Source organism: Macaca fascicularis, chromosome 15, assembly GCF_037993035.2.
Source record: "Macaca fascicularis isolate 582-1 chromosome 15, T2T-MFA8v1.1".
Classification (NCBI taxonomy): Eukaryota; Metazoa; Chordata; class Mammalia; order Primates; family Cercopithecidae; genus Macaca; species Macaca fascicularis.
In genome coordinates this window covers 17,530,391-17,552,692 of record NC_088389.1, presented here as the reverse complement: position 1 = coordinate 17,552,692, position 22,302 = coordinate 17,530,391, and the positions used below count along the sequence as shown (strand labels likewise).

The following is a 22,302-nucleotide window of genomic DNA, read 5'->3' as shown; positions in this document are numbered from 1 at the left end:
GACATTTGGAGGGACAAAAGCAATGTTTGCTGAGGAGTAACTCACTGGGTGCCCCAGACCGTGGCTCTCCCTGGTGTCTGCTGTCTCTGGTGTTGCAAGTCAAGCTCGACTTGAAAGCAAGATCCAAGCTTCTGAGTCTCAGTGAGAATGTTCTTATTGTTGTGTGTCAAGTTTCTCGTGGGTGTGGTCTGTGGGGCAGCTGCCCTCCCTCTGTGCTCCCACAGCTTTCAGAGAACTGACCTGGACCTGCATGAGGTTCTGCAGCCCGGCACTGCACCCTGGGCCCTGGAGGGAGGGACTGCCCTGAAGGAGGAGGTGGGTGGGCTGGTGGCCCTAGATTCCTCCCAGGATGCTGGGAATGCAGAGGGATGAAGCGGGCCCATCAATTAGAGTCTCCTGTGTAGAGACGGGGAGCCTAGGAGGAGTCGGTGCTGTGTGTGTGTGTGTATGTGTGTGTGTGTGTGTGTGTGTGTGTGTGTAATATTCAGATTGCTCATGCCAAATGGAACCTCAGAGAACGTTCGTTTGTGGTGTGAGGGTACCCCGGTCTGGGGGACCCAGTGAGTCACTCCTTGGCACACATTGCTTCCGTCCCACCAAACGTCTTTGGATTGGGTCTCACAGCCTATGGATTGTGTAATGTAATATGGCTGCACTTGTGTTCTTGTGTGAAAGCAGGTAGAAAAAGGTCAACCGTGAAAGGGTATTTTCCTCTGTACACTAACACTAACACTAACACTAATACGAACGGCCAACAGTTACTGAGCAGTTAGTTTGCACCTAGGGCTTAATGTTTTTATCTTGTTTGAATGTCATTGCAGTCCAGGTATTATTATTTTCTCTCTTCTACAGCTGAGGAAACAGAGGCTCAGAGACGTTAAACACTTGTCCCAAATTACAGAACTAGTTAGAGGTGGGGCCTGGTCTGAACTCATTTCCTGCAGAAACAGTCAGCTGCTTTTGACATAAAACCGCAGCCTTGCCCCCATTTTCTGAGTGGCTGCCGTGGTCGGGCTGTTCTTTCCGGTTGCTGTCTGGTCCCTCAGCGGTGCTGCGGAGTGGGCACGATGATCCTCGTTTGACGGATGAAAATCTGACTCGGAGGTTAAGTGACTTGCCCAAAGCCACACAGCTAACAAGCACTGGGTCCGGCCGAACGCTCACACGGGTCCGACTCCGGCGCCTGTACTCCATCCTCCCATGCTGCCTCTCACGCAGGGGACGCAGGAGGCTCCGGCAGTGGCTGATAAATCACTCCTTTTGGCTTATGAATAACATGGCAAAACAAATTACTTTGGAGATCTAGAAGGAAGTTGTTGGCCCTGTGTAAACTCAATTGGAATGTCACTGAGCAGACAGCTCTGGAGGCATCTACAAATACCTTCCGAGGAATATCCCCAAAGTGAAATCACCAAGAAAGCAAAACAGGCTCTGTGTTTTGGTTTGCAAATGAGTTTTGAGAAATGGCCTTGAGATCTTGAGTTGCTGGCATTTTTCCCATCACAAATTGTAAAGGACTTTTGAAACGCCACAGGAAAGGGGAGAAGAAAGGCTTGGGGTTGCTGACTATTTACAGCTTCAAGCCCCGAGCAGGCACACAGAATTAAAGGCCTCCCACCACTCCAGTTGCATTTAATTTTATTCCGAAAATGACTACCTGCCAATAAGCCTCATTGTTCACCAGCATCTCTGCAAGTACTTTGAGGTACTATTACCCGAGTTCACTTAACACCGCTTGACAACTTTAAGCAGATAACAATTGAGATGCTGGTAATGGAGTCTTTTTTTTTTTTTTTAATTTTTACATTTTTACCACATGACTTTATGACTCTCTTTATCAAGCGTGTTGAAATTAATCCATGTGCTGACTGGAGTATTTCCTCATCCCGTCTGTGTATTGACACACTGGGGAGGGATAAGGGTTGGCAGCTCTGAGCAACTAGGTATTCCGGGGCGATGGGTGGTCCTTAGTCCGGAGCCCTTGGGAATTGGTCGGTGGTGGGTTTGTGTTGAGCCTGCAGAAGTCTGAGGTGTGTGTTTGGAGGGGAGAAACAAGGGATGGCTCTGGAGGACTGCCTTGGCGGGTAAAATTATAGTTCCCATACGAAGGGAGGATGCAGGAGCTATAATCCCATCTCGTTGCCAGGCAAAGTTCCTACAGATTCATGGCAGAGCTGTCTGTGCAAGCAGGAATCCAATTTTATGTCCAAACAAATGCAGCATGCAGATTGGACTGACTGCTTCCCCAAGAATAGCAAAGACAGGCGTTCAGGTCAGCTGGCAAAAAAAAAAAAAAAACCCAGCACCCCCTTTTTCCTTCTTTAAAATAGGGGGTGGGATTAATACAGTAGCAGATTAGAGCTTTATTTGTTTAAACCTTGCAGAATCTGTAAGCATTCACAATCCCCTTGACTTGTAGTGCCTGATTGTAAAAAGAACAGTTGAATGAGCTCATTGTTTTCTGGGGTTTTTCTTTAATGTATTTTACAAACACTCTGGTGACAGGCCTGACACGCTGATTTCTATGTACTCGCACTTCAGTTTGGGATTACAGCATTAATAACAGAGTTCCATGCATCATGCCATTTTTAAGCATGATCGTTATGATAAAGGGCATATACTTAATTACAGGCCTGCTTAATTACAGCTCTGTTGAAGCTCGTTTGTTTAGGAGAATGCTAATTGCGCCACAGAGCCAGCAGCACATCCTTGCTTTCATCTGCTGGTGGTAGCTCGATGCTGTGGATCAGCATTTTGTTAAAACTGCCACCAAAAATTTAAAAAAAAAATTTAAAAACAAGAAGAAGAAGAAGAAAGCACTGGTCGGGTACTGAAAGGAAACCTGCCCCAGCACATGGCTTTTGGTAAGAGCAGAAGCCACAGTTAGCTGACCAGCCTTCCCTACGTGGTGGGTACTTTATCTCTGTTGTCTTATTTCATTTTTCTCCACTCTCACCCGTGGAGACAGCTGTAGTATTATGCCCACCTTACAGACAGGGCAAGTAAGGCTCAGAGAGGTGGGGTGGCCTGTGCACAGCTGCACATCTGCACCTCCTGAGCTGCAGCAAAAACTCAGGCCTGCCAAGCTCCAAGCCCCTCCTTCCCTGCCACAGCCCCCCATAGACCCAGTGCAGGTTACACTCTGGGTTTGAATCCTGGCTCCAGCCAAGGCTCATAACTCCTCTAAGCCTTGCAAGCGGTGTATTAGTTCATTCTTGCATTACTATAAAGAAATACCTGAGACTTGGTCATTTATAAGAAAAGAGGTTTAATTGACTCATGGTTCTGTAGGCTGTACAGGAAGCATGGCAGCATCTGCTTCTGGGGAGCCCTCAGGAAGCTTTCAGTCATGGTGGAGGCAAATCCAGAACAGGCTTATTACATGGCCAGAGCAGGAACAAGAAAGCCAGAGGGGAAGGCGCCACACATCTTTAAACAACCAGATCTCGCAAGGACTCACTCACTATCATGAGGACAGCACCAAGTGGGGGGAATGCTGCTAAACCATCCAGAAGAAATCCTCTCCCCGCGTAATTCAGTCATCTCCCGCCAGGCCCCACCTCCAATACTGGGGATTACAATTGAACATGAGATTTGGGTGGGGACACATTCAAATCACATTAAGTGGTAATGTTGAGGCTTGAGTTATTTGATGCATGTTCACCACCTTGTGTGTGGGCAGTAAGCATGAATTTCCTTTCCTTTTCTATTTTGTAGAACTGGGCTTGGGGAGAATTCCTCTACCTCCCAGGTTTGTTGGGGGTGGGGGGCTTTGTCATGGCACACTGAGAGCTCTAAGGCCTGGAGAGAGGGCCGCTGTGTACCTGGGTGTCGTCTTTGGCTCTGCCAAGGAAAGGGCAGGTGCTGTCCCCGCATCTGGGTTGTGACTGCAGACTGGTCAGGTAGTGTCGGCAGGAGAAGCCTCATCCAAGTCCTTAGGCTGCGTGGAAGGGACAGGTCAGGGGTGAAAATGTGCGTCTCATTCACAGCTCTGTCTCCAGTTCCTCGAACAGCATGTCACCCTGCATGGGACTCAGAAATAGACTAAATGCTAGAACATCACAGTCTCTCTGCTCTAAAAGAATAACAAAGACAAAATGCTGGTTTCAGCTAGGGAAAAAGAAAGGAAGGAAGTAAACGTGGCTCCCCAGGAGAAGCCAGGACAGAGATGATTCATGAACATTCTTTTGGAACGCATGAAGAATGCATGCCGTTGATTTTAAGAATTATGTTTTGCAAACCTCTAGATATTTTAAAATATGAAAAGGCTGCCCAGATGAGAGGAGACGTGGATGTTATGGAATTAAGAGGGGATTTAGCAATCCCACCGATCAGCTTTCTGCCCAACACACAAATTCCCTCCCTAACTTCCCAGCAAGTCGCTGTCTGCGTCTAGCCCTGTATGCTGTGACCACCATGAAAATATGTGCAGACATTTGATTATGTTCACCTCAAGTCTTCTCTTATCTCAGTCCCCACTTTTGCTGCAGTTCTCATGTGCTGGACACCATACTGGGCTCTGGGGGTGCTGGGCAGGGTGCTAGGATGAACAGAAATGGACAGGATTGTGCCTTCCTGGGCCATTGAACCTGATGGCTGCTTCTCCTTTCCCTCCTGTGGTCTAGCTTCAGGTTCCCTCACCACCCTGGCCTCCTTAAAGGCCCCTGGGATGACCCTCTGGGAAGGTGGTCCTGGCTCTGAGCGCCCCACTCCAGCTCCAAGTAGACCAGGGCGAGTGACTCCTCATCCGGGCACCAGGACTGCAGCACTGTAACCTTATGATGCTCCGTTTAAATAGTCAGATCACATCATTGACTTACTCACCTACAGCCGCCTTCTTTCCTGTCTCCTGCTGTTACTCCGCACCTCTTCCATTCCATCCAACACAGCTGGGTTTCTGGACCTACATTACGGGACTCTTCGTGGGTCTCTAGTGAACTCCTTCCATTACATTTGGCCCATGGTCGCAACTTTTTTTGACTTTCTTGGTTTTCACTCTGTTATCTGGTTTATAGACTGCCCACCTCGGCTTCCCATCAGGCATGCATTAGATAAGCATATCCTTTGTGTCTTCATTTGAGTCATTGATCATGCCCTGGGCACCTTTCCCAGGGGTCATTCAAGGTTAGCATTGGTCTCTTAATCAGCTTCTTGAATGTGTGATTCAACCAGTTATGGATTCTGCTAACCTCCGCAGTAGCCACTTGTATTTATCCATCTTGTATACATAGATAACATGAGAAATTTTGTCAGATGCTTTGCTGAAATCCATATTATTTCAGCCTGCCTTAATCTTTGATATACTAGATTGTCTAAAATAAGTGGGATTTGGTGGGCAGATTATCTGCTTAGCAGAGTCTCGCTGGTCCTGGTGGCACTTGCTTCTCTTTGGAGCCTCCTTGTGCTGGTGAGAAGGGCACTGTGAGAGCCCCACTCCTCTCAGTTCAGCTGCCACTGTGAGCTTCAGCCCATTGGATCCTATCACCTCCTCTTTCTTTCCTCTGAGTTTGTTAAAATCTGTTTTCTAGGCCATGTGTGGTGGCTCACACCTGTAATCCCAACAGTTTGGGAAGTCAGGCTGGGAAGGTCACTTGAGGCCAGAAGTTCGAGACCAGCCTGGACAGCATAGTGAGACCCCTATCTCTACAAAAAATAAAAGTCTGTTTTCTAGAAGAACATAGGGAGCATCTGACTGTGCCCCTCCTTCTATCACAAACTCTCAGACGGTGGTGGTCTGTCCCGAGGCTCCCGTCTCTGTTGCTTTACCAGACAGCTCCTCCTTGCAGTCAGGATTAGGTCCAAGCAGGTCCCCTCATCTCCTCTGCCACTGGTCCAGTCAGGAGCGTGTGGGCCGAGGGGTGGCGTGAGGCTGTGAAAGTCCTGAGGGCCCGCCTTGCCGCTGCCTGTTGCCCCTCAGACATTTCAGGAATGGGTCTTCCTTCCCTCCCAGTGGCTGCTGTGGGGCATCCCACAATGATCTCACATCTCATCTTTGCCTCCTCACTAAGGTGTTACTGCTGAGCCTGCCTCAGGGCCAGAAGGTGCCCTCACCCAGACACCTCGACGCCTTCATGTGGAGCAGGTTGACCATGGGCCCCACCAACTCCCCAGGGTGCCCCAGAAGGTCTGGGAGGGAGGGCTTCTCTGCTGGAGGCAGGTGTGGGGAGGGCCAGCAGACAAACAGGAAGTGCCTCTGAGGGACTTCAGGGCCCACTGGGAGGCGGGGTGAGCGCCCTGCCCACTCCTTGCAGTCTCTCAGTGGCTAAGGGAGGGCCTTGTCCTCATCATATATGGGTGTGTGTATGCATATACATATGTATACACTTATAATGGAAACATACAATTTATAACTTACATATTCTATATACAAAATATAAATCTATAATCTATGTAAAGGTATATTTTTACATAATATATGTGATATGTACATTTGTGTGTTAGGCTGTTCTTACGTTGCTATGAAGGAATACTTGAGACTGGGGCATTGATAAAGAACAGAGACTGAATTGGCTCTTGGCCCACAGTTCTGCAGGCTGTGCAAGAATCAGGGCACTGGCATCTGCTTCTTGGGAAGCCCCAGGAAGCTTCCAATCACGGTGGAAGGTGAAGGGGGAACAGGCATATCACATGGCCAGAGCAGGAGTGAGAGAGAGGGCCAGGGGAGGTGCCACGCACTTAACCAGATCTCGTGAGAATCAGTCACTACTGTGAGAACAGCACCAAGCCATGAGGGATCTGCCTCCATGAGCCAAACACCTCCCACCAGGGCTCATCTCCAACACTGGGGATTACATTTTAACATGAGACTTGTCAGGGACATATATCTAAACTATGTCAATATATACACAAAAAAATACTGTTGTTGATAATCTAAGTTTTACAAGTGTATAGTCCATTTTCATACTGCTATGAAGAAATACCTAAGACTGCATAATTTGTAAAGAAAGAGAGGTTTAATGGACTCACAGATCCACATGGCTGGGGAGAGCTCACAATCATGGCAGAAGGCAAAGGAGGAGCAAAGGGACGACTTACATGGCAGCAGGCAAGAGAGCATGTGCAGGGGAAACTCCCCTTTATAAAACCATCAGATCTCATGAGACGTATTCACTCTCATGAGAATAGCATGGCAAAAACCCACCCCCATGATTCAATTACCTCCCACTGGGTCCCTCCCACGACTCGTGGGGATTATAGGAGTTATAATTCAGGATGATATTTGGGTGGGGACACAGCCAAACCATATCCACAAGTTACTTTTTTCTCCTTGATTTGTATTAAAGCCCTCAACTCAGAGCAGCCAGTCTGGGCAAACCCTTTCTTCCTTATCTCCTAGCTGACTAGCGAGGCAAGAGCGCAGCGTGACAGGAGGCCTGGCTACTGTGTTCAGAAAGCCAGGCTTACAGGACTACCTATGTTTCTAGATCCTTCTCTTTCAAAGACATGACCATCAGTTGGAAGGAAAAAGAAACACACGCTGCTTGTGGGAGCAGGGAGAAACTGCTTCACGGGTGAGGGGGTTGACTTTGGAGCGATGGAAATGTTTTGGAACTAGATGGAGGTGGGGACCGCACACCGTTGTGATGTTCTAAATGCCACTGAATTGTTCACTTTAAAATGGTTAATTTTATATGAATTTTTTAAAACATTTCCCTCCCTGCTTAGATCTTCCCAGTCCCTGGAAGTGATTCCCAGGCTTTTTCCATCCGTGGCTTTCATCTCCAGCAGCAGCAGGCGGGGGTGGCAGCGAGCAGGGTCCCCAGGTCCTGAGAGAGGTTAGGCACTTGCCCCAGGCTGGAGCCCCCTACCCAGTTCCCCAGACCCCCGTGCATGGAAACAGCAGCCCTCCCTGTCCAGCACAGCCCCTGAGCCCCCAGGCCCTGACCCTGGACTGGGGACCTGGAACTCAGAGGTGACTCGCACATGCACCTGCCAGAAGAGGAGAGGAGACACAGGCCTGGCCAGACCCCAGGGAGAGCCTCAGGGAAGGCATGCTGCAGGAGAGGCACTCAGAAAACTGGGAAGGACAGTTGAGGTGCAAGCATAGAGGGAGGAAGGGATGGGCAAGCCAGGAAGAGGGTCAGATGCAAGGGGCCAGGGCCTTGAATGCCAGTCGAGACCCCCATCTTGGAAATCCTGCCCTTCTCTGTCCATTGGAGGCACAGACAGTACTGACAGCCTCTGACTAGGGTGGCCTCCATGGGAGGAGCCCCCCTTCCTCTCTGCCATCCCCAGTACTTCCCAGCCCCCTCATGTCCTGGTGTAATCAGGTCTTTGCACATCACCTTACCACCTTTTTAACACACAGGTTCCCTAGACATACAGTGACATGTAGATAGAAACAACTGACACCAGTGAGAGGCAGTTCTTCACCCCCAAATACTAATAAGGTCTTTAAAACATCAGAGGCAGAAAGCCTGGGGAATGAATGGAGAGTGGGTTCTACAGGGGAGCAAGGAAGGCGTGGTCTCCAGCTTGCGGGTGTGTGCAGAGGCTGAGCTCGTTGAGAAACTCCCCGGCATTGGGTCCCGTACCTATGAGCACTCGCTATTTCCGGAGCCTGTGCACAGTACTTGGGCGTGCAGGGAGGACTCTGCTGCGGACCCTGCTGTCTGTCTAGCAGGCAAGAGAAGCCGTGGAAGAGGTGGGTGTGTGCAGAGAGCGGGACGTGTGGACCGTGACGGGTGAAAACAGTGGGCTTCGGGACTTTACTGGGGAGGTCCAGTAGCCTGTACTATCTAGAGCTTTGGGGCCACTGCTGCCTACCTTTGTGACCCCAGCAAGCACCGACTTCTCAGAGCCTCTGCTTCCCAATCTCTAAAATGATCAGAAGTGTTACGAGTGCCCAGCCCAGCTCAGCAGCACTGGGAAGGGCCTGGAAGTCAGGTCGGGCCCACGGTGGCGGGAGCTGGCACACCTCTTCCTGGATATCCGGTGGGACTCTGCCCCTCTCTAGAAGGCTTTGTGGCTCTTCGAGGCTCCTTTATTCATTGCCGAACTTTTTCATCTGTGAAGCATCACACACGCATAGGTGCTCAGAGTTCACGCACAGGTCTGCATGCGGGATGTACTGAACAAGATTGAGGCCCGAATGCGGGACATACTGAATGAGATTGTTTGGGGCCTTCCCCTCACCCCACTTTCTGGGGAAGTGTTGCCTGTTCGGGCCCTTTGTCCCGTCCCTTCTGGCAGCTCACAGCAGGTTGCCAGCACCACCTGAAAAGGCCTCTGACCAGGAGTGTCTGAGTCCGGCAACCACACTAGACAGCATCCCTGCTAAGAAAGGAGGGTGCAGGGAATGCAGCGGCTGCTGCCACCTGTGCTGTGTCTTTTTCTTCATGCTGACCCAAGAAGGTTTCATTTCTTTCCTTCCCTAAAATAAAGCATGAATGAGTTCTATGATGTTTTATTTCTGTATGAACATAGCATGAGCCATTCAGCTTTTCTTGCTGATTGGGAGGATCTGTCCTGAGTTTCTTCTCCTTCTCTTATATCCTTTCCTCTTGTTTTGTTGCTTTCTGCTTCTACTACTCTTCTTTGTTAGGACTGAGAAAAAAAAAATATGACCACTGAAGGTTCCAGAGAAGTCATCATTCCAGGAGACATTGGGGGAAGCAAAGATTGTCGCTCTCGGGAGCACACTGCCCAATGCTGCCCCCACACTCTACCTGGCTTCCATTCTGCTCACTCCGTTTCTCCCTGAAACCACAATTTACCGCAAAGCCACCACCTCAGGACTTTGGGGCTCCGCATCCCTGCACTCATGACCAGGCCCCGCACGACTACGGTGCATGTTCCCGACTCTTCCCAGACCTAAGGGAGAAGCTGACACTGGAGAGGCCCCTACCACTGTCCCAGCAGCCACATGCTGCCGTGTTGGCTCTGCGAATGCTGGCGTCACATCTCATCCGGTGTGACCTGTTCCTCAACGTGGCAGGATTTCCAGTCCTGGTGTGGCACCAGAGTCCTCCTCTCTGAGGTTGTAATTCGTAGAGAAGTGCTCACTTATGGAGGCACACCCTGGGTCACTGTTGTCCGTGTGCTTTTGATAGTGATCCCCTGGGACAGGGTGGAGGGAGGGGCGGCCACAGAAAAGGAACCACACCCCTGGGCCCCTGGTTTTTCCGTTTGTTGCATCCCCGTTCCATGCCCTTTCTCTCGTGTCCTGTTAAAATTGAGCACACTGGTGAGCCTCAAGTCAGCGCTTGACGCCCTGGATCTGAGCGACTGAGAGTGACAGCCACTGTCGCCCTCACCTGCCAAGCACCCGCTCTGTGCCAGCGCTGGCCAGGCGCCCTACCCACTCCACTTCCAATGCACAGGCACCCTGTCATGTAGGCAGTGCCGTCTTTTTAAACGTAACTTCAGTTTTTCATCTTTTAACTTCAGTTGCTCATCTGCAGTCACCAGCTGAGATTTGAACCCAGCCAATCTGACTCCTAAGCTCCTCTTTCCTCCCACTTAGACTTTTCCCCTGAGCCCAACAGCACCTTAGAGCATATCTAATGCACGTGCCTACTGCCTTCGTCTCAGTGCAGTCTGTCCCCACCAGCTGTGTCACCTTCATCCGGCTGTCAGCCCCTGGTGACTCTCTCGTTACAGATCAGAGACCAGACTCCAGGGGTGGAGAGTGGGGGTTCTAGACCAGCCCTTCTCTGCTCCTAGAGCTCTTGTCTACACAACTGCCTGGTGCTCAGGGGATGACGAGGCGCCTGCCTCTCTCAGCACGTTGTGTCCTGGCAACAAGGGTGGGACCTGTCCTTTTTCATAGCTCCTGCACCCCTGTGCTAGGTGTCACCTGGCTCCATCCAGTGACGGATTCATATTCTCTGTTTCGACATCTTCGGTTGCTGGACAACTAAAAGCCATCTTCAGTACCTTTAATGCCATCTTTTTTTTTTTCTTCTTTTGCAGCAATGGATGGTGTGCCTTTTATGATTTCAGAGAAGTTTTCTTGTGTTCCAGAAAGTGTAAGTGTTATGCATGATCGCCCTTCCCCTCTGCCACCCCCAGCCTGAGGTCCCTCCATCCTGATTTACACAACACGCAGGGCTATTCTGGTGGCACTCATGCTCCTTCCCCCATCGGAATCTTGTCTGCCTGCGTGTCCTCTCTCTCACTGGAAGCTGAACCCCACAACCCAGTGACAGGAACTCCTGAGGTTGGGTCATGTGCATCTCTGGCCCTATCAGCCAGTGCCCCATGTAGTAGATGTTTGAGAAATGAAGAAAACAACAGCTAGGGGATGGGAAAGTAGCAAGAGACTGTCAGACAAGCTCAGGTGCACCGAGCCTTTGCCATGCTGCACGTGATTAACCCGACCTGAGCTTCCCTGGTTGTGAATGTTCTTTGTCTCCCAAGTCCAACTTAGTAAGTTTTGTTGTTTGTTATTTAAGGATGACAGTTTCCTGTAGAAAGGAGGCTGCCTCATTTTCCCATTGTCATTGCTGCATTCTGTGCTCTAACATGGGGGCCGCCACGCAAATGTGGTGCCTCTAGCTGTGGTCTCCTGCCCATGCCAGGCCACCATGGACCTCACCATCCACATCAGCACTCTCACACAGGCCAGGCCCACGCCATCTTTATCAAAGGGACCGAGTGAGCTGGCCAGAACCAAAGGCCGACTTCAGACTGTGAGGGGCGGCCACCCTGCATGGCAGTGGGGTTTCTGCCTCTCACTGCTAGGGTCGGCCCTCTGATGACGCCAGCCCCCAAGCTGGCAGTGGCCCCCTCCCAGCTGCACAGGCTTGGCCCAGGCTGGCTCAACAAACCCGTTTCTGGTTTTGATCCTTTCTGCAGAAGTTGGCCTTGAGTAGCTAATAAACATGAAGGCCCCAGCTTGGGCACAGCTAAAGAATCCTTCAGTGTTTTTCTTGGATCCAGCTTAAAACCACCCGGCTTGTGATTTGACCTGCTCTGTAGATTCCATTTTCGTGAAATAGAATAGGCCTCCTCTGAACCCTTCTGGTAAGCAGCTTAATCTTGAAAAATGCTCGTGACGTGACATGCGGAGCTCGAGTAACTTCAGCCGACTCCACAGGGCCGCGTTGCCATGGCGACGCTGGCGCCTCTCCCGCCGTTCCCTGGGAGAGGCTGCTCTGTCCTGCTCACCAGCTCCAGTTGGGAGAATTTAGTGGGGTGGTTAGAGCCTAATGACACAGCAGCTGCACCTCTGCTGGGTCCCGGGCAGCATGGGCAGGCGGCCCCGCTCTCGCGCCCCTCGGGCTGGCAGCACAGACAGCACCACACTGTTCCGTGGCTACCGGCAGAGCAGCCGCCAGCGAAATGTGTGGCTCGGTGGCCCCGTCCCAAGATCGCCCTCGCGAATGTGCTGCTGCCGCCTCGGCCAGGGCTCCAAGGCCACACAGCCAGGCCCGGTGCCCTGCGCTCCCTGCTCTTCTCAATGCAGTGCCCCGCAGCCCCGCCAGGGGGCTGTCGCTTTGAATGGACGAGGGAATGAGGAAGGGATTTAACCCGCTGCTGCATCGCCAGGAGGCGCTGAGACCGGTTTTGAGTCTGGGTCCTCGGACTCCAAAGCCGGCCTCGCAGGAAACCCCTGCTGGCTTCGCGGAGGCTCCAGCTCCACTCCCACCCCTGGGCTATCGCCCTTCAGGACCATGAGAGCCCTGGGGTTCTGTCGAAGGCCCTCAGGTTTAGCCTGGGCCCCAGGAGGCTGGGCCAGGGACCCCTCTGGGGAACACAGAACACTTACGTGCCCAGCAGGGACTCAGACCAGGAGCCACATGGACTGGACGCCCTCCGCCCTCCGAGCCTCTGAGTCCAGGCTTCTGTGGGCCTCCAGCTCACTCACTGCCATGTGTATTTGATTTTTCATGCTGTCTGTTGAAAAGCCAGCATTTTTTTTTAAGTCTCCAATCTTCATGAAATTATAAAAACTCTCATTAAAATGCAATGTTATCATTTTTTACCACATTGATTTCTCAAATGATAATTGATGGGCAGTTGTTTCATTTACCTGGCATTTCCAAAATCCCCCCAGCTCCTGCCCTGGATTCCCCCTAAGGAACTCTTCCTCCCTGGGGTTCCTTAAACCTCCTGCCTTACCCAGACACAGTGGCTGGGTGGCCTCCGGGGAGAGCTTGGGCACCTCCAGTTTACAGCTGCAGCGAGAAAGAGCAAATCTTGCCTTCGTGTTCCGCTGGCAGGGGGAGAAGAGAGGTGAAGCAGGGCAGCCATGGTCAGTTCTCCAGGAGACCTGGACCCCTGTGAGTGCCACTAACCACAGCTAGGCAGAGGTCCCGCTGCACAGGGGCTGGTGCCTTGAGGGCCACATTCCTGCAGCAGGCTGTATTGTCACTTCTGCCACCCCCACGCATGACCGAGAATCCCACTGACTGTCTTCCTGTGGAAAGTGGGTGGAGAAACGCTAGATCACACCATGGCTTGAGACATTAACATTGTCATGCATAAAAGTAAGTGTGGGAAGAGCATTTTCCAGTGATTTAAAAGGGCGACTTCATCTGTATTTTCAGATGCAGCCCTTTGATCTCCTGGGAATCACCATCAAATCTCTAGCAGAAATCGAGAAAGAGGTAAGCAAGCCATCGAGGAGGGGAAGGCAGGCCTGGGCCATCGCCCGCACACCGGCATCTCTCGTGTTCCCCTAGGGACCCACTCCAGGAGAGGGACGGGTGGAGGTGTCCCTTTCTTCTGAGAAAAACACTTTCGTTTCACCCAAATGTGTTCCTTAGATAAAGTAACTTGATTCTAATGTATTTCCTACTTCCAGTCAAATATGACCCACATCTTGTCTTCTCTAAGTCAGAAGGTTTTACATGACAGACGGAGCCTCAGTTCTCCTTTTTTAAAGGGAGTCTCAGCTTTGGGAAGGTGGAGGTTGGAAGACAGGCACCAGGTTGACTTTTCTTCCTCCATTTGTTTTGTTTTATTATTTGCCACCAGGAGGAGTTTCGGGAAATGACCGAGCCTCTCCACGATTTAGGGGCAGGTCAGGGAACCTTCCATTGTGCTTCATAAGCTGGAACGCATCTGGCAGCCTGGCTTCAAACAGTTTGCACATTTTCCTAATAAGAAAGAAACCCAGGACTGGTGTGCGGATGATAACTCTGAGGAAAGGGGGTTGAGTCAGACCACCAGGGCCCTCCTGTTTCCTTAAGACAGCACAGGGTGTGTGGCTTCTCTTCTGTAGAGCGGGTTGTTAAGCAGTCACACGCCACAGCCAGCTCTCCTCCGAGAGGAACATTCATCTCAAAGATGGAAATGGTAGAACCATTTCAATATTCTCCATTCCTTGGGGTTTTCTCTCGTGTACCCAGCTAGCAGAAGCCGGTTGCATTATTGAAAGATGGCTGAAATCAAGCAAAATTGAATCAATGTAGTACAACAAATTTCTAAACCTGTCATAGCAAAAACAAGACAAAAAAGTCCCCCTTTGTCTTTGATTTTCAGTCAATCATAAAAACCAACCTGATTGTCATATATAGATTTTTCTTTTTTTGATAACTCAGGGAAAAAATGGCTGGCTAGGACATTAGAAACATAGGCGTGCATAAAATTTCACGCCTGCCCCTCTCAGAGCAAGGGAGCTGTGGGTGGCTGTGAGGTCCACCTGCTTATGGACGCCCCATTTGCACAGGACCTTGCGTGGGGTGCAGCCCAGGGGATGTGGGCAAGGCCTCAGAGGGGCTGCGGCTGCCACAGGTGGTCACCAGGGCAGAGGTTACACTGACATACCTCCAGACCAGCCCCACTCCACCGTGGACGGGGGCAAGTCCCATCCCCACTGTTGACCCTGGGATCACGGCAGAGCCTGTCTCATGCGGTGCTTTGTAATGCCAAATGGGTATAGGTGGGACGTGCCTGTAGCAAGGGCCCCAGCGTCGGGCCATCTCCCCTCCCATTCTGCACCGGCCTGCCTGTGGGCCTAACAGTGGCACTGTTTAAGCACCTGCTGTGTGCTCAGCCTAGGGCCTGAGGCTTTCCATACATGATCACTGGTTCCTACCCCAGGCCTCATTCCTCCCTGTGTCATGGGGAGAAATGGAGACTCCGAGAGCTGGAGTAACTAACTGGCCCAAGGCAAGATGGAGACCCAGTGCGTCGTGCTCCAAATCCTCTCCACTGTGACGGAAAGTGGTGGCTCTGTGTCCTTCCAAGGGGGCGCTCTAGGCTGGTGGGAAAATGGGGCCTAGGAGGCCAGTCAGCCTAGTTCCTGACCCTGGTGGGCCTTTGAAGTACTGGGGTGGGGTGAAGTGGGTGAGGGTCCCAATGTGGGGCCCAGGGCGTGTGGTGGGAACCTGTAAACCTTATTCTCTTCCCCACTCTAAGACTGAAATCTGTGATTCATTACAATGTAGTGTCTCAATGTCAGACGTTCCGAGTCACAGTGTGGCCACCCCTAGGAGGTGCAGAGCTAGGGGCGGGGGCACACCTCGGAGTCAGTGCCTGGCTAGAATTTCAGATCTTCCACTGACTTTTCTGAGCCAACATTTCTTTTTCTGCACAATCAGGATAGTAATAGTGCTTAGTCCAGAGTCTATGTGGGTTTAATTGCAAAGGTCCAGTGAATGGCCTGGACCATTGCCTGCCTCAGTGGCTGCTGGCTGCCACCATTATCACAGCCACCACCGTCACCATCATTACCATTCTCCTTGTCCACAAAGAAGGGCGTGAGTCGGCACAGGCCCACCCATTCCGCTGTCCAACTGCTCTGTTGCTGGGGCCGAAAGTGCCGTCCCTATGGACCAAAGCCAGCTGTATTTCTTGGTTTTAGCGATGGGTTTAAAAAAAAAAACAGGTCTGGGCCAGGTGTGGTGGCTCACGCCTGTAATCCCAGCACTTTGGAAGGCTGAGGCAGGCAGATCACCTGAGGTCAGGAGTTTGAGACCAGCCTGGCCAACATGGTAAAACCTCGTCTCTACTAAAAATACAAAAAAAAAAAAAAAAAAAGCCAGGCGTGCATGGTGAAGCACATCTGTAGTCCCAGCTATTCAGGAGGCTGAAGCAGGAGAATCACTTGAGCCCAGGATGCGGAGGTTGCAGTGAGCCAGGATTGCACCATTGCACTCCAACCTGAGCGACAGAGTGAGACTCCATCTCAAAAAAAAATAACAAAACAGGTCTGTATTTGCTATTAAAGTAAATTAAAGTCGATGTAAAGAAACGTGGGGAGTGGGGAGAGGTTAGAACCTTAAAACAGGGTAGAAAGCCGTAACAAGTATCGCCGCAGTCGAGAGCACCACAGAGTTTTTCATTTCACTTGAGGATTTAAAAGTTCCTTATGCCACCCATTCATGTGCACAGCCATTCGTGTAACGTTGATGTCCACACACTCTGGCCAGCTGGCTCCTTCCGCAGCCGTGGCAGAGGCTTTTCTCCGTAAATAAACCTGAAGTTGCTTCTTTTAGCCACTGAACTCAGCATTGCTCGTGGGAGTTGGGGGCTCAAGGAGAAGTGGTACCCGGAACCAAGCGACTGGCTGTCACTCTTGGGCTCTGCGAGTTTGGCCCTGGAGTGGGCTGAGTGTCCCCTGGGTCGAGATGAGTTTGATTTTGTGCCTTTCATTTATAACAGGTCTGGCTGCCCTTGATGAGGAGCCCGGGGGTGGAGAAGTCTCTGCTCAGAAATTTGCTTTGTTCACTGTAAACCTTGGTGTTTTATACCATTAAATTAAAAAAAAAAATAGAGCAAATATAAGTGGGAGACTGCTTTCAGGTTCAGGGGCATAGACCTTTGACCACGCTCCCACTTGTCCAGAACAGCTCCCCAGGCTCACCCGGGATTCCCAAACAGGGTGGCGAGCCCGGCCTCCAGGGAGAGGCTGCTCTGTACCGGGCAGGTGCTGCCCTTCACGATCCCTCGAACCCCGTGGGAGGAAGTGGGGTCCACCCATTTACAGAAGTCTGGACCCAAGAAGTTAAGTGATTGGCCAGCCTCCCACAGCAGCAACCCAGAGCTGAGCAGTGGGGCTGAGTGTGACCTGGCTGAATACATGACCGTCTTTATCTACTACAGAGTGGTCCCAACTTGAAGGGAAATAGAAGTGTGAGCTCTGAGGCAGCACTGTCCTCTCCTCCCAGAACTGCAGCCAGTGTCCCTCCTGCCAGTGTTAACTGTCCTCACCATGCTCTGCCTGGGGGATGTTTCTGAATTGAAGCCCAAACACAGTTGCCACCATTCAGCTTCAGGGACGGCCACCCTCCAACAAACCCTGTGACCCTGTGCACTCTGAGCATGGAGGTTAGGAACATGGGCAGCCAAAGGGAGCTCCCCAGAGCCAGCCAAGCACAGCTGCCCCCACCCCCACAAGGACACAGATGGCCTGGCCCAGGAGCTGCCCAGCACTGATTGACAAATGGGGTATCACCTGGTTAGGGGTGGGCAGTGTCCCTCAGCCCCCAGCATCCTGAGGGGCCCCAGGGAGCATGCACTGCTGGGCCCGCACAGCCAGGCTGCCCTGGAGAACTGGAAGGGGAGAGCTCATTCAGATGCCGGTGTCTGCAGGGACCCTCGTGGGCTGTGTAGACGGTGGACAGGACACAGCCTCCCAATGTGGATGCCTGGGGTAGGGGACAAATCTGCCGTATAGGTTTAGCTCTGGGGCAAGTTCCCAGGCCCCCTCACCCCCAAAGTGGAGCACAGGCCTGCTCATCCCAGCCCAGCATGCGGCATGGCGCAGTGGTCAGGGCACCCGGCAGCTGGTGGAGCGTGGTTAGAGGTGGCTGCTCTGCTCTTCACCAGGGTCTCCCCAGGAGTCGTGGTACCTGATGCGCTTGGGTGAAATTTCACCAAAAACGCCCAAGGACGGTCATGTTTTAAAGTTAAAATCAATATATGCGCCATTGAGCAAATTTTGAAGAAAGGATTTTTTGAAAGACAAAAAACCTTCCATGATTCGGACTTGCTCCGTGATGGCGTGGGTGGCTAAAAGTGAAGGAAGCCATAATTCATAGAGAAATTCCAACTCAAACGCCATCACCCTGCTGGCTCCCCGTGACAGAGCAGCGGCCTCCTGCCTGGCCATCTTCCAGCGGCCCTGTGCTCCTGCCACCTCTGTCACCTCGCACCCAGAGCAGGGGCTTTGCCGTCCTCCCAGGGCCTGCATACATGAGTCCCAGGCATGAGGAAGTGAATTTTTACCTCATCTTCCCTCAGCCAGGGAGGTGACCAGGGGCTGGTCAGTACCAGCCTCGTGGCCACTGTGGGCAGTTTTCTGGTCCCGGCCCCACCTGTCCATGCCTTGTCCCCTCCCCTCCAGTTTAGCTCTGCAGGAGGGCAGTGGGTGACCCGGTGGGGCTGTTGTCCCCGTGAAGCCCTTACTGTTCTCCAGACAAAAGGCTGTCTGTGTCCCGGAGCCTGGAAAGTGTAATTTCGCAGCCAGCGCCCATGATGAAGCATCTTCTCTGGGCGTGAGGAGATGGGCGTATAAATATTCTCTGTCTCTGCCGCTCTTTATTTCCCTGGTAAGCAGTTGCCCCATTTCTCCAGCTGACGGATTCCCCATCGCAACCGGGGTGGGAGCTGCCTGGCTCTGCAGTCCAGGCAGCAGCTTCTAAAATAATCCTCATGTCTTGGTTACCTGTGTATCCTCCCTCCCCGCCCGCGGTCCCGCCCTGGCATCCCTGGAAGACCTCACCATCCCGGCCGGGTCCGGGAGGCAGCAGCGCTGGGTGTGGGTTTCAGGCTGCGTGCATAACTACCCGCAAGCCTTGTGAGAACAGGACTGAACCTTTCCTGCAGTGACAGGGCACCGGGCAGTGGAGAAGTCCGGAGCGACCTCCAGCCCCAGGTGGAGCCGTTTCTACCAGCTGCTGACCTCAGCAGAAACCACAGTGATCCCCATTCCCTGCCGGGGGTGCCACCATCAAAACTGCGGCAGAGGAAGCACTCACTAGCCTGCTGCGCTCCTGGTGGAGCAACAGCCTCCATTTTCATTCGACTTTAAAGCCGAAAGATGAGGGAGGGTCTCATTAGTAAAGGGACACTCTAATATTAATCACCCCCTTAAAATTGACAAGGGAGGCAGTTCATTTAACCACTTAATTGCTGCAGGGTTTTATGGGCCGCTGTTTGCAGACATATTTAATGAAGAAGTTATAAATCTAAGGGAGCTTACAATTTTAATTTTATACCTAAATATTTTCCTTGTTCTCATGTTTGTAGTCAATCCTCAAGAGTGTAGTCACGTGGAATGTTCTTTAAATGAACATATTTGCTAACTGGCGTGATTTCAGTTTTTAAAACATTGGTTCCAGCAATTAGGCATTTTTTTCAGTTCCCAAATGACTAGAGAAATTCGTCTTGATTATAATTGCTCTTAGCCACGCATATCTAATTTGTGTCTTTTTAAGTGTTAATTAGTAAACAGTTTGAGCTGACATCTTTATGTGTTTGTGCGTTGAAAAATGGGGCTTATTGCTTATTTAGCTTGGGGCCGATTCCGCTAGTATTTACGTCACGACATTGAGGTGGAATTAACAAAAATGCATTTGGCAGCATGAGGTAAAAAGGATTTTTGAATTCAACTTTTAGATGTCCGCATTGCGCGAGCTTGTGCGGGTCTCTTCAAATATACGAGGTTAGTGTAGATTTGGGACCTATGTCCCACAGGAATAAAGTGAGGCAGATTTTTGTATCAGTAATGAAATGGCAGCGTCCCAATTTTATAAAAGCAAAATGTTCCTATTCCCGCACAATTGTTCATTCTTTCTACTTTTGGAAAGCTTTCCTGGTGCTTATTAAATGTTGAAGAATTTTGTGGCGCGAACTGGTGAGCCTGAAAAATGTGTGGTCCCTTTGCACCATCTAGTGGTAGAATCTTAAACTGCAGCAGGAAATAAGGTGCCTTTTCTCTGCCTATGAGATTTAACATTTCACCACCCAGAATCCTTGTTATTTATTTATTTTTCAGTTAGGAAGCTGAAATGTTTGGGGAAATAAATCTGCCTACCTCAGATATTCAAAGTTATGTAAATAAACAGAAGCCAACCAGTTATGCCCCTTTTTTTTAATATAGTGCTAAAAGACGCAAAACTGTCACCCAAATTCCTACAGAGCTGTCCCACTGAGCTGAGCTAATTCCAGCCCAAAACAAAGAGACGTAACGAATGAGTTAAGTAGATGGCCTTGCAGAAATCATGAGAGAAGTCTGAGGCTTCTTTTCAATACAGGATACAGCTTGGGACCACCGCTTCACAGACTCTACCAGCGTCTGACCACAGTGTCGGAACCAGTTTTATGCCACAGACAAGATTAATTATCTTCCCATAAATTGTGGAGGTTGTTTTGGGCAGTTTATCATTCTAAGCAGCTCCCCTGCCGATCAAAATTGATTTTTTAAATATTTAGTGTTTTCCTGAGTACCAAGGTTGTCCATGTTTATAAAAATGCAAACATTACAGGAACATGTAAAAGGTGAACCTCCCCCTCCGTCCACTCCTGGGGCACATGCACGCACGCACACGCGCACGCACGCACACACGCACGCACGCACACGCGCGCACGCGCACACATGCACCCATGCACACTCACGCGCACACACGTTCAGCAAGCTCGTGCAGTACCGCCGGCCGCGACCTGGCTTTGCACTATGTAGTATGTCTTACACGTCTTCGCATGTTCCTTTACAGATCAGCCTTACTCTTTTTAATGACTACATGTTGTTCCCTTTTATGATTATGCCATAATTTATCTAACCAATCCACTATCGACTGACTTTTGAGGTGTTTCCAATTATTCACTATTACGCCGCTGCAATAGATTTCCTTGTACACGTGCCCTGGCTCTCCTGGGTCTTTCCCTGGAAGAGGATGCATGTTACCATTTGCCTTTCAAACAGGATGGGGCTATTGGAAGTCCCGCAGTGGTGCCTGAGGGAACCTTTCCTCACATCCTTATTCTAGCTAAGACTCACTGGGACCTTCATGTGCCCCTCCATTTAATTAATAATCTTTGCTTATTTTGGCCAGGTGCAGTGGCTCACGCATGTAATCCTCACACTTTGGGAGGCCAAGGTGGGAGGATCACTTAGGTCCAGGAGTTTGAAACCAACCTGGATGACCCCATCGCTACAAAAATTAAAGTTATCCAGGCACAGTGGCTCATGCCTTTATTCCCAGCTACTCAGGAGGAGGCTGATGTGGGAGCATCACTTGAGCCCAGGAAGTTGAGGCTGCAGTGAGCTATCATTGTGCCACTGCACTCCAGCTTGGGTGACAGAGACCATGTCTCTTAAAACAAACAAACAAAAAAAAATCTTTGACCATTCTTCAAGTTGAACAACTTTTGAGATGCTTATGAGCCACCGTGTTCTCACGTGAGCCTCTTCTGCTTGCTGTCTGCTCAGCTGTTCTCTATCAGCTTCTGTAGCTTTTGCATTGATTTTTAAGAGCTCTTTATGTTTTAAAGGCAGCAAAATTTTCTCTATAAGTTCAAATACACATACTTTAATCACTGTCTTTTCACCTTGTAAACGATGTGTGTGTTCTGCTGTACAAAAGTTTCCAAATGTTCATGGGCAATTTTCTCTTTGTTTATTTGGGCTTTGTGTCGTAGAAGATTATAAAAACATTCACCCCTATTTTCCCTTATTATTTTACATATTAAAATATTAAATACTTTTCAACTACTTAATCCATCTGAAATTTATTAGAAGGTAAGAACTACAGACAGCTTTATTTTACCCTAAAACGTTGGCTGGTTTTGTCAATGTTGGCAATCTTTCTTTGACTCTTAAATACCACTTTTATCATATATAAGTGGACCAGTGGACATTTTTCTTGATTCAGTTCTGCTCCATTATTCTATTTTTACATTATTACCACACTATTTTGAATCTTACAGCTTTATAGTAAGTTTTAATATAGGGTAGGGTTGGTTCTCTCTTTTTTCCCCAGAATTTTACTAATTTAATTCACAGGACTATTCTTCCAGTTGAACTTTAGAATCCTGCGGGGGAAGGAAGTTCCAGAAAGCCCACTCTAGATTTTTATTGGAACTGCATTGAGCACATGGTTGAATAGAATAGTAATTGGAATCTTAGATCAAGCGTCTCTCCATCTGGAAACAAGGGATGCCTCTTGTTAGCCCAGGTCTTGGTCATTTCTCTTTAGGTCGTTCCTAGCTGCTTTATGTCTTTGTGGTTCTTGTGAACGAGGTATTTTTTCTCATTCTATTTTCTGTCACTTATATGTCAAGAAACCATTGACTTTTGTGTATTATTTCTGGAGCTAGATATCCCTCTGGCTTCTTTTACTGTTTCTGATGGCTTTCCAGCTGCATTTCATCGGTTCCCCAGGCAAGCAGTTACATCGCCGGCGAATG

The 22,302-nt window shown here is 50.2% G+C and overlaps 1 protein-coding gene across 11 annotated transcripts in view; it reads left to right on the top strand.

Annotated features, from left to right (window-relative positions):
• Positions 1-22,302, top strand: part of MVB12B (multivesicular body subunit 12B) — a 182,057-nt gene that overhangs the window by 145,756 nt on the left and 13,999 nt on the right. For 9 of the 11 annotated variants that reach the window (XM_065530059.2, XM_074016532.1, XM_045373814.2 and 6 more), the window contains 2 exons: positions 10,915-10,970; positions 13,494-13,553. In XM_065530059.2, coding sequence (XP_065386131.1) covers positions 10,915-10,970; positions 13,494-13,553 — 116 coding nt within the window. Of the gene's footprint in view, positions 1-10,914; positions 10,971-13,493; positions 13,554-16,554; positions 16,731-22,302 lie in introns of those variants that run through there. The other 2 variants (XM_065530056.2, XM_074016533.1) reach the window with 2 other exon arrangements.